Source organism: Clarias gariepinus, chromosome 2 (assembly GCF_024256425.1).
Source record: "Clarias gariepinus isolate MV-2021 ecotype Netherlands chromosome 2, CGAR_prim_01v2, whole genome shotgun sequence".
In the NCBI taxonomy this organism is placed as follows: domain Eukaryota; kingdom Metazoa; phylum Chordata; class Actinopteri; order Siluriformes; family Clariidae; genus Clarias; species Clarias gariepinus.
This window is the reverse complement of record NC_071101.1, coordinates 18,552,349-18,578,982: the sequence shown is the minus strand read 5'-3', so window position 1 is coordinate 18,578,982 and position 26,634 is coordinate 18,552,349. Positions and strand designations below refer to the sequence as shown.

Sequence of the window (26,634 nt, the reverse complement as noted above, 5' to 3'; positions counted from 1 at the left end):
AATACTTCTATTTTGCATATGTTCCCGTCTGCTGCGTTGATTGTGTAGCTGAATATGAAGTAGCTTTGTAGCATTAGTGTGGAAGTCAAGGAGTTCGGCATCAGGACTGCTGTCTTAGGTTTCATGTTATGCTTATTGAATCATTTCTGATTAGATTTAGTGGGTAATTTTACATACCTAACCTACTCCACTTGATGTAATCAGGTTTTGCTAATCAGTGTGGTTGGACATGACACAACTGGATGGATGAATTCGTAACCTTATTTGGGTTTGTTTCTTTTTATCTAATCACTATGTTCTGGCACTTGTTCAATTCTGAAGGACCATTCCATACTTAGTCATTCAGATAAAGAGCTGTGGTGCATCCGGTTGTTATTTGGTAATCATTATTTATCAGGTAAAAAAAGACAGGCTTTATAAACTAAAGTCAGCCACATGGATAAAAGCCATAATAATAATAATAATAATAATAATAATAATGGCAGCACAGTGGCTTAGTGGTTAGCACTGTCACCCTGCACCTCCAGGTCCTGTCTTGCTTCCCACAGCGGGTCTGTGTGCACAGGCTTTGCATGTTCTCCCCATGTTTGGGAGGGTTGGTTTCCTCTGGGTTCTCGGGTTTCCTCACACACTCCCTTCAGACATGCAGATTAGGCTAATAGGTGTGGAATGTGTGTAAATGTTGACAGGAGTTTGTACAAGATGGGAATAAATACAGTGGTCACCATTGGACTCCAAGGTCCCTACAAAAGTTTAAAAGTTAGACGGATGGAATATATATGAGAGTTTATTCTGAATAATGTTTAAATACGCCATAAGTACACAATCTGTACACATATTACTTCAAGTGTTGACTTTTAAATTATAAACTCTAGTTAGGTCTAGGTCTAATGTATACAGTGCCAGTCAAAGGTTTGGACACAAGTTTGTTTATTTTCTCCATTCTAGAACAAGAATGGATTTTTTTTTCAAAACTATGAAATAACACATATGGCATTAGACAACAACAACAACAACAGTCAGATGTTATTTTAAGACACAGGGGTCAGCTGTTCTGGATAAGTTCTTGCAAGAACAGTATTGCCAAGTGCAAAACCCATTGAGCGCCATGATGAAACCGACTCTCATGAAGACCATCCCAGGAAAGCAAGACCAAAACCTACGTCTGCTGCAGAGGAGAAGTTCATTTAGAGTCACCAGCCTCAAAAATCACCAATTAACAACCAGAACCTCAGATTAGAGCCGTTGTGAAGGATTTACAGAGCAGAAGTGGCAAATACACCTCAATATCAACTGTTTAAAGGAGATTCTTGCATATTTTGGATGCCTTTAGCATGTTTTACAATGTAGAAAGAAATAAAAATCAGAAAAGACTGTGAAGTTAGAAGGTGTATCCAAACTTATGACTGGTAGTTTATTTGATCTAATAAAATCATTTAATACAATATATATGATATATTTCAAAGCTTATTTCACTCAGCATCTCCATAAAGCTTGTCAGCAGACAGAAGCATGTAGCCGTCTCTACACTCTCCAGGTAGACAGCTGCGTTGAATTTGCACTTGATAAAACACGCTGGACCAGCACTAGCAGATGACGCCGCATGCTTCACATGAATCTCAGGACAATCAGGTTATAGTTTAAACAAGTGCTGCTAGTACACATGGAATGTTTAAAGAATACATCTTCCTCACCCCGACTCATACAGAGATGACATATCCATGGGAATAGATTGTAATTACTGCACATATCCTCTGGCAACATTACTTAACTGACATATGTCTGGAATCCTATACCGTCCCAGAAGTATTTCAGACAAGCTATGAGATGAGAGGCTGTCACATCCTTCTGAAAGCTTCTCATGTAATTATGTAGGACACCATAATTAAATCTGGAACTAACACCTAAAAGTAAAATAATACTTTACTTGCCTTCTTGAGGGTATTTAAAATGCTTGTAAAATGCTTATTAAAAAAAAGTAGCATATTTTCTCCCAATTTTTTCATGCTAGTATGTTAAAGTAACTGTAAATATACAGTATTGAACATATAGGTTAATTGGAATAAACCTGAGTCAGTCTTGTTTTTGCTTTTTCAGCATATTATTTATTATTTTGACCATATTCTCTTCCCTCCGATCAGGTGACCTGGTGTCACGGGCCATGCACCACATGCAGCGCCTGGGCTCGGTACGGGTCGGAGTCAGTCCGGCTCGCCATGTCCGCCAACAGCCCGTCTCCTGGTCTCCAGACGCCTTGCACACACTCTACTACTTCCTGCGCTGCCCTCAGATGGAGTCCATGGAGAATCCCAACCTGGAGCCACCCCGAATGGCCCTGAGCAAGGAGAGGTAGGCCCCAGAGCACCTTTTTCCCCTTTAGGCTACATTAATTAACACCTGATGGCCCTGCATATATACATGGGAAGTGGAAGAAACCACGTAGCCTGAAGGGAGGATTAGATGTGGTAATTATATGGCGAAGCTGTGAAGTTCTCCTTAATTTCCCATCTCAGTGTCTTTGTTGTGGGACTTTCTTCAGTTAGGAGTTTAATAGGGTTCTCTCTGAGGTGGTTTATTTTAACACCCGGGTGGAATCAAGGAGATGATTCCACCCGGGTGTTAAAATACTGCACTTGCATCATCTCCAGTAAGGCAACGTTAACACATTTCTAGTGTTTATATTGTATTGTGGTCATGCTTTTAGGTAGAAGTTTGGTGTGAATGACTAAAGCCCCATCTACACCGTATCTCATAGACTGATGCATGGCAACAGTAGGAGAACATTCCATCTAAACTCTAAACATTTAAGTTGAAAACGCATTAAATGCACGATTAGGCATGCATTACTTTCAAGTCCATTCGTTTTATGTGAAATGCATGTACTGTATTGTGCACCGACAAACACGATTTTGTTTCATATAGACCCGTATAGCTCCTCCTACTGTACAATGCCTCCTATTGGTTGAAACATTTCCAAGATGTTCCAAGAGTTTTTACCATACAATAGAGTGAACCCAGCACTTGTTGGTGCATGTTTTCTGTCACCACATTGTTGTGCTTGTTTAAATAGACACAAGGAACAGTTTTAAACCCAACAAATATTTAATGCAGTAAGAATAATGCCGTAAGAAAAAAGAGCACAGAGAGCGGTGAAAGCAGGTTAACTCAACAAAGCCCTTCACATAGATTCTTTAGACAGGAGTTCTAGGATTTTTACAGGAACGTAACAATAGGATCAAGACGTTACTGTCAGACCTAAAAGGTGACCTTACACCAGACTGTCTTCTCTGCTCTTTTCCTTAAGCGATGAAGCAAAAGGGTTTCATCCCTGAACACAATGATAGAGCGCTTCCTAAAAAAAAGGCTGGGATTAACCTGTCAGCAGCAGCTTAACGAGCTGCACCAACTTAATGACCACAGATTACTGCAATAGGGAGAATCCAGGTGGTGTACATTTCTTGTCACTTGTACCTTACTCTAAACGCTAAATCCTTACTCTGATTGCAAACCTTTTGCATTAAATCCAACTCGTATCGGCAAAGCAGCCTGCTCACACTCACGCCAAGTGCATGTGCTCAAGAGCGACGGCCACATGACGCTTTGATAGTCTCGATGATGACTGTTAAGGCTTGCATGCTGTTTGTTAATTACTATCAGAGACTGTACACATTAAGCAGAGTGTAAGGCGTTTTCTGCTGCTGGCCTCGGTGCTGCGCAGCAATCGCAATCTAAACAACAAACTCCAGCGGAAAACAACAAAGGTGCAGCGGCAGCGCACTTCAAAGAGCTCAACATCTTCAAGATAACAGCACCCAGCAAGGATCTGCAGTATGTGTGTGTGTGTGTGTGTGGTAGTGGAATGAAAGCCCTGGCAGTACCTTAACTTGGGCCTGGCTCCTTACTCCCAGATTCCCCAGCATGCTTCTGGTGCTATTAAATAAGATATTAAAGCTTTGTTTGAAACTCAACCCGTGTGTCTGTGGCACGCTGTGTGGTCCTGACACAGCTCAGTAATTGTAACGCCACTGTTCAGGGTCTTCCTATCATAAGCTGGGGTTACTGTGACACATGGATGTTTTACAACAGCCCAAGGCATGTCTGTTATGGAGAGGAGGGAGAGTGAAAAAAAAGAAAGAAAGGCAGACAGAAAGGGGGCAGAGGGGTGAAGAGGAGCTCTTGGTGCTAAGCGACGGTGGATGAATGAGAGGCTGAAATGAATAGATGACACACTGACCCTCTTTCTGCCTCTTAAGACATAAAGCTTATACATGATGACTGCTGACACGACGTGCCTGCTGATTAGCAAAAGAGGTGCTGATTGATTGGAACAGCTTTATAAACCCATTATAAATACATGTGCATTCATTAGATAAATAACTTATCTCCAGAAACTGGGTGAAACCTATTCGACAGAGACACAGCATGGGCTGGTCCACAGTGAAAGCATGCATTTCTCAAGGATTTTTACATTAGTGACTGTGACTCACATGAGTGAAGCTTATACTACATAAACATCCATTCAGATCACACACTCCCACTTTCTCTATGTTGTTGAGCTTTATGTAAATCCATAGTAAAAGATATAACACTTTTCATATACGTTTCATACAAACGTCTGTAATTTCTTTTGATGTGTAAAGCTGCAATTGTTAAAAGCACTATACAAATAAAATTGAATTAAATTCTATATTATATTATTCACTCTATACTATACAATTCACTATATGTCTTTTAGTTGTGCAGTTTCTTAAACAGGTTTGTATGGTAGTGGTTTCTTCGTTGCTCTAATTATTAAACTGTATTCTAATAACAATTATACCAAAATAGATTACATCTCTGGTAATTAATCCCTGTGTTTGTACATTACTGGGCCGAACTATTTTTGAAAATATGTAATGTCGACTCATTTTTTCCCGATTTTAGTCATTAAAGCTCATTCAGGATTATTTTAAGCTTGTGATTATCATTTTTTCTTCAGGAACCACTTTGCATCTATAGTCAGTCGCGAGCGCACTCGCTGTGAGGTAGGCCTGCTCCTTGGATTGGGTGCATACTAACATTCACACACTCGTTCACACCTAGGCTAGTCAATCACAGCCATTACACCCACCGACATGGTTTTAGGAGGTGGAAAGAAACCAGAGAAGCCGGACTAAAGCCGTTGTGACAGCATGCGAAACTCCAGGTTTCAGTAACCTGAGCTTGGAGTCCCTGAAGCTGTGAGCTGGCAGGTGTACCCAATGCACCACCAACTCGGTTGCCTGTGAATGATCTCAAAAGTCAATTTCAGTTACACTGTGAAAAAGAAAAACAATACATAGAACATGCAAATTACATCATGATAGGTAAAAAGAAAAATTATGTATAATGCTTTTTTTTTTTTAAATGGCTTGGTTTAAAGTAAGCAGTCAGGAGTAACATAGTGGTTAAGGCATTGGCCCACGATTCAGAAGGTCGTAGGTTCAAATCCCATGACCACCGAGTTGTTCCTTTTGGGCCCTTAACTCTCAGATGTATAATAAGATAAAACGTCGCTCTGGATAGGGCGTCTGCCAAATGGAAATCAACAGGTTTTATTCAGATAAATCTGCCTGAGTCCACGTCCTTCCAACAAGCAGTTGTGTAATAAGGGCAGTGCAGACATCAGCCTGATGGAAGCCTAATCGACAGCTGGGCGCTATTTATGTAAAGGATCATCTAGCATTTGCTTTCACACGTACATAACACTTTTAAATGTTACACAACTGTGATGTAGAAATTTAAGATTGACTCATAGGTCGACTGGCTATATTTCTTACAAGCTTTATCGTATGAGTATTAGTAGAGCTAAAATTATATTATATTCATTGAAATTCTGTGTCCAGTAGGTGGTAGTGATGCACCAACAGCCCATAAACTTATAAGTACTGTAAAAGAGCAAGCAATGCTCTAGCGAAATGTGGAAGGTGGAAGTTGTTTGCGTTTTCTGGAATATTTTTAAAGAAACTTTTATTCAAATAGTTCAAAATGTGTGAATCGATTCTGAATTAAAATATTTATTTGAATAAAAGATTGATTAAATTGCATAGCTTTAGTATCTAATAGCTTTAGCGACTTATGGAGAAATATAGTACTGAACACACACAACACATTCTGAGCAATAACAGAAAGCTTAAGCTATAAAGGAGAAGCGCGCACCTCATGCTTTAGGAACGTCTGAGAGAACCGACTCAAACAAGCTTTGTCAGCACTGAAGAGTCTGGCCAAAAAACAGTTTTGGTCTGAAATGTTTGTGTCTCGCCTAAACTTTAAGCAAATAATCTCAGCTCCTCGTTCTGTAAAAATAACACAGGAATTAATCATCACGTTTCGCTAAACCACATGAAATTTAAGAGCGTAAAGGAGAAGAAAAAAAAGAAGTTGAGGCACAGGGTGTTCTGAGTACAGAGCTGTGTGACGGTTTGGAGTTTTCAGCTAGCAAAGTGTGTGACTCAACGCTGTTATAGCACGTCCTAAACATCCAGCGAGCATGCAGAGCGTGTGGTCTCTGTGGTTCAGGTCTAATCACAATCACACATCTGAAGTGTGACCTTCTCCCAGAAAGAGCCCCCTTATTACCCATCCATTGTGTGAGTGCAGGAGAGGCTAATTAGCATGGAGCACTCTCCGGTTTCTGAGCCCCGTACCCGAGCGCGCTTTGATGTGGCCCGTGGAACCGACTCAAGTTTCAGGGCGTTGAACTTGAGCTCTAGAGTCAGATGCGAGGGTCGTGGTCGAGGTGTGACCCAGGGCCCGAGCGTGTGAGAGCACCAGGGGCCCACACACGCCCGCCACGTATACGTAGCATTGTAACCCCCGTGGCAAGTGAACAAAGGAAAGGGTAGAAGTGTTCGGAAGGGCTCGAGTTTCACACTGCTTGAGTTTCATTCAGATAGGAGCAGGTCACAAGAGTGGACTATTCATCAAAAGTGTGCATGTGTGTGTGTTTGTTAGTGGGGGTGCCAAAACAAATTCTCGATTAGTTGTTTCCAAGCCTGAGAGCTTCTGAATGATCGATAATCGCATTTAGAGATGGAAAAGTGCTGGAGGACGGACTCTTTGGCAAGATGCCTTTTTTTCCTTGCTGATCTGATCTTTCTAGTAGTGCCTGTCACTGTTTTCAATCTGTTACTCTCACACACTGTGATACACACACACACACACACACACAATCGAACCATTGTGTTCAATTCCAGATAATGTGGTGAAATTAGACAGCAATTTAAAACACATACAAGTCATTTACGGTGGCACGCACTGAATCAGCACACACACACACACACACGCATATTTCTGTATTGTTTTAGGGAACTGTGCAGAACATCTACAGGATATGTTCATTTCCAGTCCAAGTCTGTCATTTCAGCTCTTAATTACAGCGAATCACACAGTTTGAGGAAACAGGTCCACACTTTAAATGGTTCCATTGTCAGTACGACCCTTTGGATTAACCCGCACTGTTTGTTTTTCATGTACAACACTATAACAGTGGATTTCCCTGTCAGAGAGTGTTTATTTCTCAGTGTGGGGGTGGGCACTACGGCCGAAATATCATCCATCGCGACCAGGATTCTGATTATTTAACACAGCACAGACTAAACAAATTAACATTTTTGTACAAACATATATTAATAATTAAATATGTTTATTCTAATCGAATGTCTAAAAATATCATAATTATAGTATAATATTGCTGTTTTTTACGAGAAAGAGTTAAAAAACGATCAGCACTTAACACTCTGGTTGTATTAAAACGTCCGTCAGCCGGACTGTCTTCTCAGCACTCGCTTTCCGTTCAAGGCTACTGTCTCCCCAGTCACTGCTGTGCAGGTGTGAAGGTGCGCAATCAGTTCATTTGTAACTGCACGAAAGAAGAGCAGCGTGCAGTGATTTATTTGTGCTCTGCATTAACAGAAGCGTTTGGAAATCTGCAAACGATTTGGACCAGCACTCTAAGGAAGATGAAAGTTTCTTGAAGAGAATCATGACTGGTGACAAGACATGGATTCATCACTGCAGACTATGGAACGGAAACATCCTTAATCGCTGACGAAGAAAAAGTTCCAAAATCAAACATCAGCTGGAAAAACGATGCTTACAGCGTTGTGGGATTCTCAACGGCGGCCAGTATTGGAAGATTATCAGGAAAAAATGGTTAAACAATCAACAGTGCTCGTTATGGTGAGTTGCTTATTCAAGAGCTAAAGCCCTAAACGTCGGATTGACCGCAGAGGGCGCTGTGATCTTGCATGACGATGCACATTTCCATGCTTCTGGCCACACTGGTGACAAAAAATACTTTTGGAAGATTTAAAACATCCTCCCTATAGTCCTGATCTCGCTTCATTGGACTTTTACCCATTTGGTCCCTTGAAAGCAGGCCTACGAGTACAAAGATCCACTTCTGATGAAAAAGTGAAGACAGCAGTGCATTCTGGGTTAGCGTGACACCGGGACACTGTGTTATTTTTCTCCTCTGTTGTTGTTGATAGGACTCATTTCCCTTGCGCATGTTTGCTTTTTTTAATGAGTACCTCGTTCCACCCCGTGTGCTTCATTTGCATATGTCTTGTTAGACTGACAGGCTCTCAGTGGGCCGTCTGTGTTTTACCATGTCCCTGCTGTCACACCTCCTCCCCAAGTGCAGCCCGTGTTGCATTCATTTTTAAAAACCCTTTTCATGATTTATGTTAGGATTAGAAAAGGGTGAAGTTGAGTGTATATCACGGCTGCCGCTACAGATGCAGCGCTAATCTAACACACCTGCTCCGGGCTTCAGTATCACTGGAGGAAGAGAACTCTCGAATCTCCAGCTGCAGGTTTTGATCCGAATATCCACCGTAGGACGAACTGTAGTGATCAGGGACTCAGCACTGAGCTGGATAAACACATTACAAGGAAATATGTTGCTCAAGATGATGGAGAGTAATAAGGCTTATTTAGGACACATTTACTTCCACAGTGATCGCCATGAGCGTTTTGGGCAAAGGATCTATTTATGGTAGGCATTAAAACCACGCAAGCTGTTACAACGCGATAAAGCTTTTGCAGCAGACACTATTCACAGCAGTTATTCATACAGTTAAATTTAGAAACGCAGGGTTCTTTGGTTTATATGAGGGCTGTTCAATTCAAACCGGGACTAGTGATGAATTTTTTTCATGAATGAAAGTGTAAAACTAACTGACATTTACTTCCAGCACAGTCTGCACAGAGATTCTCAGCAGCAGTAAAACTTTTAAATAGTGCCAACACGATTTGAGCACGGCCGAGGTGGCTCGGGGCGCACTGCAGACCCATCTTTCTGTAGAAACTCTACAGAAAATTATTTATAAACACCACTTTTACATTACAGGAACTTAGCTAGGAGTTATTGCCTCATCCCCCATCACTCCAAGCTATTTCTGCATATTTGGAACATTAAAGGAGTTCCTGGGAGGCCAGTGTTTCAGAAGTGATTCAGGCAGTTCTGATCACAGCAACCATAATAATGTCCAAGCACTAGTAATATGCTGGGAAAAGTGCATTAGTGTAGTAGTGGATTATTTAGAAAAGGTAGCTTTTACTCTCATAACTGTGTTCTGTTATGCTGTGCAATTAAAAGTCCCGGTTTGACTTGAACACCCCTTGTGTTTTCGAGAAAAAGAGTCCCAAATTGGTCCTTTTACAGCAGTAGATTATTCTTCAACGCTACAATGTGCTACCCAGTTCTGTGTTGTTGGCTGTCCATATTTCAGACTGACTGCCTAAAAACTGCAGGCTAAAGTGATGTAATAAAAATGAAGAATTAGTTAGCTAGTAAAGTCAAAGTGTAAGACAGTAAAACGTGAAAGTGTTGCATGCTGGTTTTGCACGATCACTAAAAAATGCATGCTATCAATCAATCAACTTTTATTGCAAGTTGTGTTGTTCTGAAAAAATAAATCGTTCTCTTATTCAATTTTACGTTCTTTATTTAGCTCATAACTGTAAGTTCCTGATTCTGAAAAGATTCTCAGTTATCTGTGCGCAATAATTAATCCTAACAGAAACTGGTTTACCGTCAGCTTGAGCACCGAGTCTAGCTCGGATTGGCCTAGTGTAGGATTCAAGATTAAGAGTTTAGGATTTGTTCCATTAAAATATAGTCTGCAAACCTTTTTTTTTTTTGGTTGTCATCTGATCTCTTGCCAAGGGTCACTCAAAGTTGAAAATAGTTTAAAGGACCCCTCTAAGCTGAAGGGAGCACTAGATGGATGCTTTGCTCTACATATCCTCATTTAATTCTAAATGTAAAACTAGCTGTTAACTCTGTTCAAGTTCACGCATTAAATATATCATCTGTAATTTTTTGTAGTAGTAAATTGTATATAATATAAATAAAACCTTCAAAAATAATGAAAAGGTTAAAGCTTTCCAAGAGGCATACTCATGATGACTTCAGAAAGGACTACAGCCAAAGACTCCCCCTGGTGGCACACACACGCTACTGCTTTACCTATGGACTGAGAGCAAAGAACTATAACACTTCACTTACAAGTTGCACATACAAAACCATTCCAGGATAAGTTAAAACAACATGTCTTTCTAATCGTGTATACATGTCAAGTCTGTATACACTTACCCAAATTGTTTCTTCCTTGTGGTGTTTTTAGTTTGACCCCATTTTCTCATGTTATTTTACACATCATACTTCTCTTGTCTCTACAGCTGACATTATTTAAAATCACTCGTCTAATAATCGTGCTGTTGGCTTTAAAGTCTCTCTGCAAACTCATCCTTTCAGCACAATGCATGCACTATTAGAGCCGAGTCCGGTCTTGTTTAGACATAAGTGTCTAAAGGAAAACACACACGCGGAGAGTGTATTCATATGGTCAGTATGTGTGTGTGTGTGTGTGTGTGCGTGAGTAAGTGAGGTAAGAGTGTGAGCAGGAGCAGCTGTGTATTTCAGGATGTGTGATGGTGCTGAAAGCCAAAGTCCACCCTGTACAGCCTCGTCTCAGATCCTGTATACAGGAGCCCAGTATTACACATGATCCATGCACAGGTTAAAGGTGCGGTCAGTGGTTTTTAAGTCAGAATCTATTTATTTACTAATATTACTAACTGTTTCCGTCCGCACCGGTGTGTTAAAGTGTGTGTTAGTGCTTCAGCTGAAAAACCCATCAGATCTTGCATTTTTCATATCTCAAACCCTTCATTTCACTTCTCTTGCAAATGCACCGTTTGTGTTTATGTAAATGAGCTCCTCGTGAACCACGTCCCTCCAGAGAACAGCAGAACCCGAGCAAGCCAGTGGATTGGTATGTCTTTTATGAGGTCACAACAGTGAGAAAATCTAATTGGCCTGTTTTAGCCACCAGGACAAAAAGCAGGGAATGTTGTTGGATTGGGAAATGATCTGAGCATCTACAAATGACTTAAATGTGACTTTTGTATAATAGGTCCCCTTTAAGTTCCATTCATTATGTTTTTTAATTTAGGTTAAAAAGCCCCAAACTCGTTAATTACGAAATTAAAGACTAGTTTGCGTTAATAAATACATATTGGACACAATTATGTAGCTATTGTTACATGGTCCATCAAGTACCATAAAAAGGTTCTTTAGTTAAGTTCTTTAGTCCCTATGAGAATCCCTGAAGTGTCTACAATTTCCGTATTTGACAAACAGAAAGGAAGAATTTATCCACATACGTTGTTCATAGCGTATCAGTGCGTTTATCTGCGACGTGTGTGTCTCCCGCACAGACCCTTCCTTCTGCTGCCGCCCCTGATGGAGTGGATGCGCGTGGCCATCGTCCATGCAGAGCACCGCCGCAGCCAGTTAGTGGACAGCGATGACGTGAGACAGACAGCGCGCCAGCTACTCCCAGGACTGGACTGTGAACCCCGACTGCTGAAGTAAGATCTTCACCTGCTCTCTATGCATTTCACTTTTATATAAATGAGCAAAGGCTAGACTGACTTTTTCCTCATAATAAGCCCATATAAACATTTAACACATGTGGTAGAAGTGCCACACTTGAGTTGGCAGAGGAAAGGGCCCACGGTGGTGAACAGCACAGCACATGACCTCACTCCTGCTCTGGCGCTTAATTCATTACTCTATCAGTAGACGAAGACCATCTGTGAAACCCTCAGACTTTAAACACCACACCCATCTAGTGATTCGGACCACAGGCTGATTTTTTTTGGAATGTTTTTAAGAAACAAATACACATCTTTCGCCTCCTCTCCGGTTTGTCTAGTTTTACATGCTGTCCTCCCTTTTCACTCCCCTTCATATTTTCTCACTTACATTATCTTTATGTGTCATAACTGACCCCAGTGCACTCTCTCCCACCCTCTACCCATCATCTCCGTCATCTCTCTCTCTCTCTCTCTCTCTCTCTCTCTCTCCAGGCCAGAGTGCTGTTTCAGTTCCTTCAAACGGCTGGATGCCAAAGCCGCCACTGATAAGTTCCAGCTGGATCTGGGCTTCCGCATGCTCAACTGTGGCCGCACAGATCTAATAGGCCAGGCCATCGAGCTGCTGGGGCCAGACGGAGTCAACAGCATGGACGATCAGGTATTACACACAAGGCGGTTTTATAGGCATTATATTCATGACTTATGTTTCGAACGCGGTCCATATTGAGCTTTGACAACAGTATCCATCTAACTCGAATCAAATTTCATACCCGTCTCCTTCTCCTGCTGTGTGTGTGTGTGTGTGATGCAGGGCATGACCCCACTCATGTACGCCTGCGCTGCTGGAGATGAGGCTCTGGTCCAGATGCTGATCGACGCCGGGGCTAATCCGGACCTAGCGGTGAGCGCATTCAGCGATGATGACTGCTTAGATTGCGCCATGCACCGTGGTTTTACTGCATGCCAAGAATGTTACCGCTATCTTTAAAGATTTCAGAGGCCTCTTGCTGATGCTTTCTGTACTGCAGTATTTTAAAGCTGTATGTTGTTTCTACTAGGTGCCTGCGTGCTCTCCTAAACACCCCTCCGTCCACCCAGACAGTCGCCACTGGGCAGCGCTCACGTTCGCTGTGCTGCACGGACACATCTCTGTGGTGGAGGTGAGCCTATTATTTATAGACTTTGCATTTAAAATATTATAGACTGCAGTGTGTAGACATGGTTAGAATTGTTACATATTCATTTATCTTTTTTTTTTTATGTGTGTGTGTGTGTGTTTGTCAGCTCCTCCTGGACGCCGGGGCCAATGTGGAGGGAGCCGCGGTGCGTAACGGGCAGGAGAACTGTGCAGACACACCGCTCCAGCTGGCATCAGCAGCAGGTGTGTACCCGTACTCATTATACACTGGCACATCTTGCCATGCCCTGAGAATTGCACACTCCTCCTTCTCTGTGTACTTTCTCTATTTGCCACTCTCGAGCTCTTCTTTTGCTGAAATGCCAGAAATAGCCTCGTGTTGGCAGATTGCAGAAGCCTGACAATGAATTAAGCAACAGGAGATGACTGAATCCGGTCCGGAGCGTGCTCAGTGTGTGTCATGCTATTTACAGGGTGCGGTGCGGGAGCTTGTGGCTGGGTGATACTTTATAAAGTGTGTGGAGACATTCTGTGCAGGGATTTCAGAGAGGCCATACATAGCTGCACGATGAGAAATGCCATATGCTCCCTGTACAGCTGCCTGTGCAACACTCTTTCTAACCACCAATTGGGAGATTTAATTCGAATCGCTTTTTTCCTTTCCTTCCGTTTGCGTTTCTCACTTCATAATCTTATTGTCATTTTATTCTCACCCATGTTTTATTTCTTTTCCAATTTTGTTTTCTGCAGGGAATTATGAGATGGTGAGTTTATTGTTGGCGCGGGGGGCCGACCCCTTGCAGAGGGCCCGGGAGGGAAACACACTAACATCATCGCTTTATGAGGACATGAACTGCTTTAGTCACGCTGCTGCACATGGCCACAGGTACACTCTAATAATGAGTTTCCACACACACACACACACAGACGCACATGCACAGTGTACCCCCACACAGAAGGAAGTGATTACACACTTCTAGTTCATGTTTGGATTTACCCCCTACAGACAGAATCCAGGGTGTGTGTGTGTGTACATCATGCCTCCCAGAGTCCAAAAATCCGTCCGAATTGCCAAAGTTTTAAGTGATGTCATTTCAGTACCACTCCAACACGTTTGAGTAAAAGCAACTATTATTAATTTCTAATACATACTGAAAAACTGCAATGTCAAGGAGTATAAGCAGAGACATAAAGCGTGTATCTGTTTAGATAGCGTACATGATAATAAACTGGTTTTGTAACAGACAAGAAGCGTTCATCTATAATAAGTGTGACTCTTAAAGCAAATGCCCTGAGACGGATTAACACCCTGTCCTGTCCAGTCCCCCCACACGGTCCTAAGTCTCCACACACACACACACTTGTGAGTCACTTCCCGTACAGACTCATCATGGCCATGTCATTGCCTGTGTGACGTGATATGTACTGTACACACAACCTGTTTAAACCTGTGAATGTGCCCGTGCAGGTGTAAACACGTGTACACACACACATACACACACCTGTTTGTAGACGATGGCTGTTCATATGAGACATAAACTGAGACATAAACTATAATTAAACCACAAGCATAATGTTGTTTTGTTGCTGTTTCTACAGCCGTACACCATCACCTCCAGTGTACTACAGTGATACTACCATACACACAGATCACAGCTTGTATTTTTAAAAGTCAGTGTTTCCAGGTTAACCGTTCTGTCTCCCCTCCCTCTCGGCTACAGGAACGTCCTGAGGAAGCTGCTGTCTCAGCCACAGCAGGTGAAGGACGACGTCCTCTCTCTGGAGGAGATCTTGGCAGAGGGGGTGGTGGGGGCGGTGGAAGAGGCGCCGCCCTCCGAGGGAGGACAGCCCCGTCTCTGTAAGGCCCGCATGAAGGCCCTGCAGGAGGCGTCATTCTACAGCGCCGAACATGGCTACTTGGACGTCACCATGGAGCTGCATTCTCTAGGTAAAGCCCTGTAATGTTGGAACTTAAAACGGACTTTCTTTTTGCAAGATTTACAAATATGAGCTTTTGTGTGAGTATTTTTCTTATTGGCATCAAAGTAATGTTATTATTATTTTTTATGGATGACCAATATGAGGACAGATGTTTAATAATGTATTATTCATTTAGATTTTTATCCTTCACACAGTGGAAGTGTGTTATTTATTTTAAACTACATCGCTGTTGAATACTCAGTACTGAATGGACAGATTTGTTGTCTTTGGCAGTAGTTCTAGTCACAAGGTTTATTATATATTATATTATATATATTTTTTAGTTAAGGACTTAACTGTAATGTGTGCGGAATGGTCTTCTTCAAGGCAGCATATTGTGCTCCAAAATATATATCAATATTAATGCTCCTTAGCACCAATGGTGCCGTCACAAAAGTGCAAGTTACCTTTGCCAAGGGCACTTACACAACCCCATAACCTGACAAACCCTGGCTTTTGGACTTTGCTGGTAACAGTCTGGATGATCCTTTTCTTTGGTCCAGAGCACGCAGCATCCATTTCATACTGACCATAGTACACGTTTCTACTGTGTGATGGTCCATCCCAGATGCCTCCAAGCCCAGAGAAATCAACGGCGCTTCTGGACACTGTAAACATAGGGCTTCCTTTTGGCACAGTATGTTTAAACTGGTATTTGTGGATGTAACTATGTATTGTTGTTTTTGACAAAGGTTTGCCAAAGTAGTCCTGAGCCCATGTGGTGATATCGCTTATAGATGAATGACGGTTCTTTAGCAGTGCCATCTGAGGGATCAGAGATCACAGTAGTTTAGCTTAGGCTTGCGCCCTTGTCCTTTATGCACTGAAATTCCTCCAGATTCCTTGAATCTTTTAATTATGTTATGCACTGTTGAAGGTAAAATATCCAAATGTCTTCCTATCTTTCCATTGTTTTTAATTAGATTTCAATAATTTTGTCACGTATTTGTTGGCAAACTGGCGATCCTTGGCCCATCTTTGCTCCTAAAGTACTGGACCTTTCATGGATGTTGCTTTTATACCAAATCATAATAACGATCACCTGTTGACATCACATCATTATTTAATCGATTTACCTGATTACTAGCCCTAAATTGCTCCTGTCTCAACTTTTTTTGAAATGTGTTGCAAATTTAGAAATCACTACTGTCTTTTTTTATTTCCGTTTTCCATACTGTCCCAACTTTTTCTGATTTGGGGTTGAATTTACACACAACTTTATGTACAGTATAACAAGTGTTTAAGATGATCTGAAATAAAACTATTGGAACAAAGTCAATTCAAGGCCAGAAAATTTACTCATGCATGTAAATCTGAATAGATGTCTTTATGTCACTTGACCTCTTATTTGCTTGTTTACACTCATACTGATGAACAACGTCATGGGAAGAAGCTTTTGTGCATATAGTTCCATCATTATTGTTAATAAGGGAGGAGATATGAGCGCGGATACACATTAAAAAGGACAGCAGGTGTCAGTAGATTAGAGGGATAATACACTACAGTTTTAGTGGATTACAGTTAGTGGACTCTTAGGGAGCTTATAGAGGAAACAGCTGAATTGATTCTTTGGTGCCCCCTGCAGGAGTTCCCTGGAAACTGCATGTGTGGCTGGAGTCTCTGCGCAGTGCCCAGCTACAGTCCCGAGCCCCGGTCACACTGTCTCTGCTCCGAGATTTTACTTCCATCAAGGAGGACGAGTATGGAGAAGAGCTGCTCTCTGTTGGCGTGCCTCTTATGTTCAACATCCTCAAGAGCTGCAAGGTACCAATCTAACACTTCATATAGCACGATATTTATATATAAAAACTGCTTCATGACCAAATCCACACTAAACACTGTGTGTGTACCAACAGAATGAATCTATAATGCAGCAGATAGGCTCCATCTTCAGTCACTGCTTCGGATCTGCCCCTCTTCCTGTCATTTCCGAGAAGAAGACCACCCTTTCAGCACAGCTCGGTAATTAAGACCTACATGACAACTGTCATGAAAGTCATCATAAACTTCTTTAAATTAAGCAAATACCTTTTTAAATTTTCCTTGCATACGTTTTTTTTTTCACATTGTTGCACAGAGCATGAAGTTCATCTGTTGATCAACACAGCAGATTTCTATCATATGCAACAATTTTGTAGAGTGAAATACCTTTGTGAAAATCTGTGCAAAACCTAATACACTTTTAAAAACTTTTAAATCATTTTGGTAATTCTCTCGAGAAAGTCATGCATATTTTTAGTATTATATATTTTTTTTGTATATTTTTGTATTATCTTTGTCCCATTATCCTTGAGGTCAACATACTGTATTGCCTCATTTGATCTGCAAGGTCTGGCAGCGTTTTCATGCCGAGATGCCCATGGTGTCGCAACCCTCCATTTTCTAACTGAGCTTTGGCCTGGCGCTGCGTGCATTGGCAGGGTCGTATGATGCATAAGGTGGAATGGCGGCCTGGACGTGGCCGATCCCTGACACTTTGATCATCAACCCATAGCATCTACTTCCTGAACCACCGCTGCCACATATTTTTAAATATTAATATGTTTTTAATAACAGTTTTAAGAAAGGAAACAGCTAAAGCGGTAGAGTTTAAATATTATTGAACAGATAGTAAAGATTATAATTCGTATTTCTTAAGGAAAATAATTGTAAAAAAAGAAGTGTAAAGGCTGGCACACAAAGCATTTTTATGCAATATATAATATAAATTTTCTTTCTATAAAAGCTGAGATTTTTAAAATAAAGAATGAAAAAGCATGAATGACTGCATGTGATTTATAGTTTACAGAAACCTTAATTCTGTATTTGGGCTTGTTTTTCAGATCCCCACTTCCTGAATAACCAGGAAATGTCAGATGTGACGTTTGTGGTGGAGGGGAAACCCTTTTACGCTCACAGGGTCTTGCTGATCACAGCATCCGAAAGGTGAGATAGACTTCATACGAATTCATAAGGATTTCATAAGGATTGTGAAAGGCTTGCTGGTTACATGAATGGTGCTACACTTCGGACACAGTGGTGATAATGGTGGTCCGATTTGGTTTATTTATTTATTTATTTACATTTAAAAAAACTTTTTTACATACAGTACTGTTCAAAAATTATGACCCAAACCCTGGATTCTTCATATTGCATAAAAATTCATGCAGATTCAATAAAAAAAACTCTGACAGGCTGCACAGATACAATTTAGAAATTGGTTGTTTATGAAGAAACTCAGCAGCAACCTCATTTCCGCTCTTGTCTGTTCCAACCCCTCAGCATTCAGCATCAGCAGTATAGTAATGACCTACCTGATCATGTCATCATCTGCACCAGTTTCTCACCTGTTCATGCCTTAAGTTAGATGTTGTTATGCTTGAATGACCGATAGGTCACCGTGTGGCTTAGCAAACAAAAACAATCCTGCAAAACTGGTCAGGTACAGGGACGAGACTAAACATCCCAAGAGAGAGAAAGCCCAAAAAGTTGATCAGAAAGCCTGGAAAACTACTCCTCAAGACTGTTTTTTTTTGTGTTACATTACGTAGTTTTTCTCAGTATAACCATATGCTATTCTTTGTGCCACCAGGTTTAAGTCTCTTCTGGGCTCCAGTAGCACCGAGGGCTCCCAGCACTGCAAGCAGATCGAGATCAGTGAAGTGAAGTACAACATTTTTCAGGTATCACCTTCAAATATACTTAAGTATTAAAAGTACAGGGTTTGCACAGTGAAACAATTCTCTCTCTCTCTCTCTGTCCTGCCTTTTCAGATATAGATTAATCACTTTCACATTATATGTCCTCAGGTGATGATGTCATACTTGTACTCGGGTGGATCAGAGACTCTGAATCTCACTGTGCCTGAGCTGCTGGAGGTGAGTTTGTAGTGTAACAAATACAAGCAGATGTTATTTGTAAAATGTTACCTTACTGATATTACTATATAAGATGTACCTGTTGGAATGTATTGAAAATCCATTGACAAGCTTGCACATGCTGTGAACTAATTTGTATGTTTTCTGTCCTGTGCCAGCTGCTGTCAGTGGCGACATTGTTCCAGCTCGGAGGATTACAGCGCCACTGTGAGCTGCTTTGTGCTCAGAACATCAACCTGGATAATGCAGTCAGTGTGTACAACACAGCCAAGGTGAGCAGCACAATACACACCTTCCGCACAGCCCAGCAGCAGTTTGGCAGGGAATTCTGGCATGACTGTTTAACCGCTTCATTTTCTGAAGTGAACTTAAAATAAATAGTCTAATCAAGCAATCTAATCTACACGACAGAGAAAGTCATTTTATTTAACACACCCAACCCGGATGTATTGCAGGCCCATGGAGCAGCAGAGCTGAGTTTGTACTGTGAAGGATACTTCCTGAAGACCATGGGAGCTCTGCTGGAAAGAGACAGTTTCCGTGGGCTGATCTCCAGCTCTCGCTCGGCTTCAGGGAAAGAGTCGCTCCTGGACGAACTGGAGGCCATGTTAATACATACGATGCACACGATGCATAACAAATTTCATGTGTGAAAGGACTAAGGACAGAACAGCAATGAAGAATTGAAGCACAGATCACGAACAGAACCAAAGAAGGACACAATGAAGAGTGATCACTGAGGGGAAAAAAGGCAGAACGAGGAGCAGAGAAACACTGAGGCTGAATGTGAAGAGTGATGAAGTGGAACAATGTGGACTTTGGGAGCTTGGACAATGTGAGACTGTACCGTGTACAAATGTGTAAAATATGTAATTACTACATACTGAATGCAGTGGCATTCTTGTAGTTAAAAAAAATCCAAAGCTTTTTAGGAACCCCACAGTGGCTAGACATTTTCCCTTTATCCGTTCAGAGCTGTTAGTTTTGTCTGCTAGTCTGCGTGGTAGGACTTGTACTGGGCCAAACAGTGTCGGAGAAGTAGAGTTTATAATAAGCTAAATTACAGCAGGTGGAACTTGTATTGGATAAAAAAAGAGCGGACCTTTTCTATTTAAAAATGTGAGATTATTTAAGTTGCCTTTTTATTGTTCTCAATGCCAAACAAATAAAATAATATAAAACCAAATGTTATTTTTTAAACTTGTAAAATGAATTAAGTGCTCACTCACAGAAAAATATTTTACTTGTACAAAGACTATAAGACAGACAACGGGCTCATGTGCTCTGCTTCTCTTTTGTGTACAATGTTACAACATTAATTAGTTCAATTAACCTGTTGTTATAAAGAGTTCTCAATATTAATATCACAGAAGTGTTTTTTTTATTTCAGTTTAATTGAGTCAGCTGCTTTGAATCCCAGGCACACACACACACACACACACACACACACACACATTTACGTACCTGTTCACAACAAGAGCCGGTTAGAGCTGCAATTATACCTACTGGCATTTTTTTGAGAATAAGGAGGAAACTTGAGAACTGGGAGGAAATCCAGTAATACACAAGACAAGCATTGGCATAATGGGTAGGAGCTCCAAACGTTACTAATCAGAGAGTTAAGGGTTTTGTTTCAATGCACTGTATTATGGGTAATGTCATTTGGGATGGGGTGGATACTGTGAAAGTGTGTGTGAGATAGAGACACGATTTAAAAGCTAACTCAACACTAATAAATTACCGCTCTAAAATACACCAGTGAGATTAGTTTTCCTCTGACCCGACTGATCTGCGCAGGTGTTTTAAACTCTAATATCATCCCCCCCTCCCCTTCTCCTTATCAACATCCTCAATGGGGTCCTGAGAGAAAATCTCCAGATTCCTCCTTTGTTTACGTTGCAAATTAATATTAGTGATATTTAAAAGTACTTATTTAAATGCATTGTGTACTGTACATGCAATTATTTCAGTCTTCCCATTTCACCATTATGACACACAGCACTAAGAGTAGGAGCTCGGTAAAAATCGACAAAATTCCCCATCCTCCTGCTTTCACTAAACAAATTAGCATTGTCTTAAATTGCATACTTTATCATTGTTATAGACCGTTATTGAGTACTAACGCTAACGGGCTCCGTTATTACAGTCAGCATTTTCTAGATTAGTGAACACGGCCCATGACAAAAATCACAATGACAGAGAAAGGGTTTAAGAAACAGAGCTTGTTAGTGAGAAAGCACTGAAGATTTTACAATTCCTATTTCTTTGTTCCTTAGTCAGTTATGCTACACATATGGTAACATAATAAAATTTTATATAGTCAGCCCAAAAAAATTATACACACTTCAGGAAAAGAATAATAACATGATGTATATGATATTAATATAATATTACCATATTAGTATATATATTAATTTATCAATATTTAATAAACAGCAAAATATTAAGTATTAAATATTTATAGTTTTCCTAAAGTGTGTATACAGTGGTGTGAAAAAACTATTTGCCCCCTTCCTGATTTCTTATTCTTTTGTATGTTTGTCACACAAAATTATTTCTGTTCATCAAACACATTTAACTATTAGTCAAAGATAACACAAGTAAACACAAAATGCAGTTTTTAAATGATGTTTTTTATTTTTTAGGGAGAAAAAAAATCCAAACCTACATGGCCCTGTGTGAAAAAGTAATTGCCCCCTGAACCTAATAACTGGTTGGGCCACCCTTAGCAGCAATAACTGCAATCAAGCGTTTGCGATAACTTGCAACGAGTCTTTTACAGCGCTCTGGAGGAATTTTGGCCCACTCATCTTTGCAGAATTGTTGTAATTCAGCTTTATTTGAGGGTTTTCTAGCATGAACCGCCTTTTTAAGGTCATGCCACAACATCTCAATAGGATTCAGGTCAGGACTTTGACTAGGCCACTCCAAAGTCTTCATTTTGTTTTTCTTCAGCCATTCAGAGGTGGATTTGCTGGTGTGTTTTGGGTCATTGTCCTGCTGCAGCACCCAAGATCGCTTCAGCTTGAGTTGACGAACAGATGGCCAGACATTCTCCTTCAGGATTTTTTGGTAGACAGTAGAATTCATGGTTCCATCTATCACAGCAAGCCTTCCAGGTCCTGAAGCAGCAAAATAACCCCAGACCATCATATTTTACTTTTGGTATGATGTTCTTTTTCTGAAATGCTGTGTTACTTTTACGCCAGATGTAACGGGACACGCACCTTCCAAAAAGTTCAACTTTTGTCTCGTCGGTCCACAAGGTATTTTTCCAAAAGTCTTGGCAATCATTGAGATGTTTTTTAGCAAATTGAGACAAGCCTTAATGTTCTTTTTGCTTAAAAGTGGTTTGCGCCTTGGAAATCTGCCATGCAGGCCGTTTTTGCCCAGTCTCTTTCTTATGGTGGAGTCGTGAACACTGACCTTAATTAAGGCAAGTGAGGCCTGCAGTTCTTTAGATGTTGTCCTGGTGTCTTTTGTGGCCTCTCGGATGAGTTGTCTCTGCGCTCTTGGGGTAATTTTGGTCGGCCGGCCACTCCTGGGAAGGTTCACCACTGTTCCATGTTTTTGCCATTTGTGGATAATGGCTCTCACTGTGGTTCGCTGGAGTCCCAAAGCTTTAGAAATGGCTTTATAACCTTTACCAGACTGATAGATCTCAATTACTTTTGTTCTTATTTGTTCCTGAATTTCTTTGGATCTTGGCATGATGTCTAGCTTTTGAGGTGCTTTTGGTCTACTTCTCTGTGTCAGGTAGCTCTTATTTAAGTGATTTCATGATTGAAACAGGTGTGGCAGTAATCAGGCCTGGGGGTGACTACAGAAATTTAACTCAGGTGTGATAAACCACAGTTAAGTTATTTTTTAACAAGGGGGGCAATCACTTTTTCACACAGGGCCATGTAGATTTGGAGTTTTTTTTCTCCCTTAATAACGTAAACCTTCATTTAAAAACTGTATTTTGTGTTCAATTATGTTATCTTTGACTAATAGTTAACGTTTTTGATGAGCAGAAACATTTACGTGTGACGAACATGCAAAAGAATAAGAAATCAGGAAGGGGGCAAATAGTTTTTCACACCACTGTAGATGTGTGGCTGACTCTCTTTCTCTCTGTGTGTGTGTGTGTGTGTGTGAGAGAGAGATATTATGATGGACAATAAGTATTTGGTGACCTACAAACACGCAAGATTTCTGGCTCTCACAGACCTGTAACTTCTTCTTTAAGATGCTCCTCTGTCCTCCACTCTGTCCTTCACTCTGGGTTAAAGTGATCACAAGAACTGTGAGCAAAAAAACCCCCGGAACCACACATGGGGGGACCTAGTGAATGACCTGCAGAGAGCTGGGACCAAAGTAACAAAGGCTACCATCAGTAACACACTGTGCTGCCAGGGACTGCTTAAGCCTGTATATGTCCAGGCCTATCTGAAGTTTGCTAGAGAGCATTTAGATCCAGAAGAGGATTGGGAGAATGTCATATGGTCAGATGAAACCAAAATAGAACTTTGTGTTTGGAGCAGAAACAATGCTGAGTTGCATCCAAAGAACATCACACCTACTGTAAAGCATGGGGGTGGAAACATCATGATTTGGGGCTGTTTTTCTGCAAAGGGACCAGCAGGACTGATCCGTGTAAAGGAAAGAATGAATGGGGCCATATATCGTGAGATTTTGAGTAAAAACCTCCTTCTATCAGCAAGGGCATTAAAGGTGAAACATGGCTGGGTGTTTCAGCATGACAATGATCCCAAACACACCGCCGGGGCAATGAAGGAGTGGCTTGGTAAAAGGCATTTCAAGGTCTTGGAGTGGCCTAGCCTGTCTCCAGATCTCAACCCCATAGAAAATCTTTGGAGGGAGTTGAAAGTCCATGTTGCCCAGCGACAGCCTCAAAACATCACTGCTCTGGAGGAGATCTGCATGGAGGAATGGGCCAAAATAGCAGCAACAGTGTGTAAAAACCTTGTGAAGACTTTTGACCTCTGTCATTGCCAACAAATAAATACTTTTTTGCTCCACTGTATACTTACCACCTTGATTTAACTGCTTCAAATTTCTAGGGAGCATAATAGATAGGGGAGCATTGGAAACGGGTCATATGGTCTGATGAGGTCATAGTTACCCTGTTCCAGAGTGATGAGCGGTAAGAAGAGAGGTGGATGAAGTGTACACATGCCTAGTGCCTACAGTACAAGCCTGTTCAGGAAGCATGAGTCAGCATTTTCACACTGGTCACCACACAGTCCAGAACTTAACCTTATTGCGAATCATTGGGATGTGCTGTAAAAGGCTGGGGTAAGGGTTGGGGTTAGGGTTAAATTATTAATACCAGATTTATGTGTATTTATTAATTAATGTGACTCTGGTGGAAAATACATGTTTAACATTGAATAAGCTTATCAAAATTTCGACATGGTAAAAGAGTATTGTAATCAAAGCAAAAGGTAGCTCCGCAAATATTGGAGTGTGTGACCCTTTTTTGACCAGGCAGTGTACAGTATATTTATTAGACCTGCAGAGGAAAAGGTAAAAAAAAAAAAAAAACGCTGAAGAAATGCTGACACTTGATGGTTGTTTATTGATTGATTGATTGATTGCATAGGGCTCTCTGGTGTTCACCCCGGCTCAACATGGTAATCAGCATCAACAGGGTAACTGTGTTTGAAAATCCATCAATCAGCCAGGTTCTCATTATTGCTACTGTATCGCACAGCTGGTAATTATTAGCCCCCCTTAAACTGGAAATGGGCAAGCTTTGCATTTTAGGCTTCTTGATTGATAAATCATGATATTTAAGAATGTAGACGTGGGATCAGTAAATATTGAAGGCTATTGCACATGTCTGAAGCTTCCTAAAAATGCAGTGTTAAAAAGTGTGTTAAAGTTTATTAAAAGTTGTGAACTACAGTAACAAACAGATATAAAATAAAATAAAAAGACAGTAAGAAAGTCATATATGGTAAAGGTGATAAGTAGTGCAATATAATAAAAAAAAAATAAGTAATAACTGAAGTGCAATAAAGTGAGATGTACTGTACTGTACTGTAGATAGCTCCTATATCAACAAACATAAGTGTTTCTTTGGTAAAAATCAGTATATTTTTAAAAACCTTTTCATTATTCAGTCTAAGATTTTGACTGATGCACAGGATTCTGTTAATTCTTTTAGAAAAGTTATGTTCATATAAACGACCTGTGCTGTTGTACATGTACTGCACACCTCGTGACCAATCAGCTCTCTGGGGATTCAACTTTAATTTTGGACTAAAGTGTGGTGAAGTGATCAGTAATAAAGTAAACGATAATAAAGTGTGTGTAAAGCAGTGAGCTGCTTTTGTAAGAGGTAACATCTTACCTTATGTCACCTGATGAGCCGGAGACAATAAATATTAACACAGCAAAGGTTGACCACAGTCTGTAGACAGAATGCGGACACACACACACACACACACACACACACACATGTACACTCAGCCACAACAGACTTAGTCACAACACACAAAAAATACTTAAGGACAAAAAACACACACCCACACACACCACACACACACACACGCACACACACACACACACACACACACAAGTCTACAGCCATTCCTAATAAGTGAATGAGTTTATTGTTTCATTTTTTTTTCTTGTTCTTAAGTTGCTCACAGTTCTGTTACAGCTTCATGTTCATTCCTGCTCTGTGTGTTTATAGTCTGGAGTCACATGATCGGACTACCGTATAAAATATGATGATTAACAACAGGTATTGCTTTGTCTTTGTTTCGTCAAAAAACTCTTCCAATGTCTGTAAACCAGGATTTCGAGACTGATGTTATTTCTTCCCTCAGAGGTAAAAAGATACAGACCAGAGGAAGCGTTCCAAAACTCAGTGCTCTAAAGGTTGATGAAAGGACACAGAACAGCGGCTAGAATAACAGCGAAAAGAAGGAAGGGAGAGATTTTTTTTTATATCTCAAATAACACAGAGAGAAAGCAGTAAGGGCTCGAAGAGGGGTGGTAACAGTTACACTAGCGCCATGCAAAGGAAAGTCGATGTCTGGCATGCACACAGCAATACAAGTTAAAAGCGAAGAAGAGCGGGTGCCCAGCGAGCACCTTCTTCATACGAGAAAGTGACATCAGTCTATTTACAAGAGAAGTGATTCGAGAGGAGCGCTTTGTCTCAATCCATTGTACACACACAATGAAGCCGACAAATATTAAGATGCTGTTCCCTCTATAAAAGAGGCTAGACTACATTCTTAACTCGTTAAATTATCCTTTTTTTTTTAAACATATACTACATTTTTTCATCATTCAAAGCTAGAAAAACAAAAATGTCATCACATAAATTTCATGAGAGAAAAACTAAACAAAAAGTCAAACCAACCCGCATCGCGCCAGGACATACAGACATTCAAGAATATAAATAAATAACATTCAATTTATCTGACTTTTTCGCCCTCGATCACAATAAATTATGGTACACAGACTCGAAAAAATAAATACAGAAAAAATATAAAAATATGTATTAAACACTTTCGTCCTTAATTCTACTGCTGGTAGTTGTGACATGAGATGTGAATCGTAAAATAGCTTGAACGATAACAGAACTCTAGATTCAGTGCAGCAGCTACTCGAAACGAATGTTTCATAAATTAAGCAATAATAAAACACAAGAAAGAAAAAAAATTTGCATGTATATACTGTATATATACTACTGTATGTGGCAGCACAAGTCTGATTTTAGTCAGA

At 40.7% G+C, this 26,634-nt stretch overlaps 1 protein-coding gene across 1 annotated transcript in view; it reads left to right on the top strand.

Moving 5' to 3' along the window:
• abtb2b (ankyrin repeat and BTB (POZ) domain containing 2b) overlaps positions 1–20,277 on the top strand; it is a 49,187-nt gene extending 28,910 nt beyond the window's left edge. Inside the window, exons 3-17 of the mRNA XM_053483670.1 lie at positions 2,142–2,349; positions 11,749–11,901; positions 12,403–12,568; positions 12,722–12,811; positions 12,969–13,070; positions 13,195–13,291; positions 13,799–13,934; positions 14,770–14,996; positions 16,614–16,792; positions 16,885–16,990; positions 17,851–17,953; positions 18,600–18,690; positions 18,817–18,885; positions 19,044–19,157; positions 19,341–20,277. Coding sequence (XP_053339645.1) covers positions 2,142–2,349; positions 11,749–11,901; positions 12,403–12,568; positions 12,722–12,811; positions 12,969–13,070; positions 13,195–13,291; positions 13,799–13,934; positions 14,770–14,996; positions 16,614–16,792; positions 16,885–16,990; positions 17,851–17,953; positions 18,600–18,690; positions 18,817–18,885; positions 19,044–19,157; positions 19,341–19,538 — 2,039 coding nt within the window. The 3' untranslated portion in view covers positions 19,539–20,277. The remainder of the gene's footprint in view (positions 1–2,141; positions 2,350–11,748; positions 11,902–12,402; positions 12,569–12,721; positions 12,812–12,968; positions 13,071–13,194; positions 13,292–13,798; positions 13,935–14,769; positions 14,997–16,613; positions 16,793–16,884; positions 16,991–17,850; positions 17,954–18,599; positions 18,691–18,816; positions 18,886–19,043; positions 19,158–19,340) is intronic.
• Positions 20,278–26,634: the final 6,357 nt, after the last annotated feature.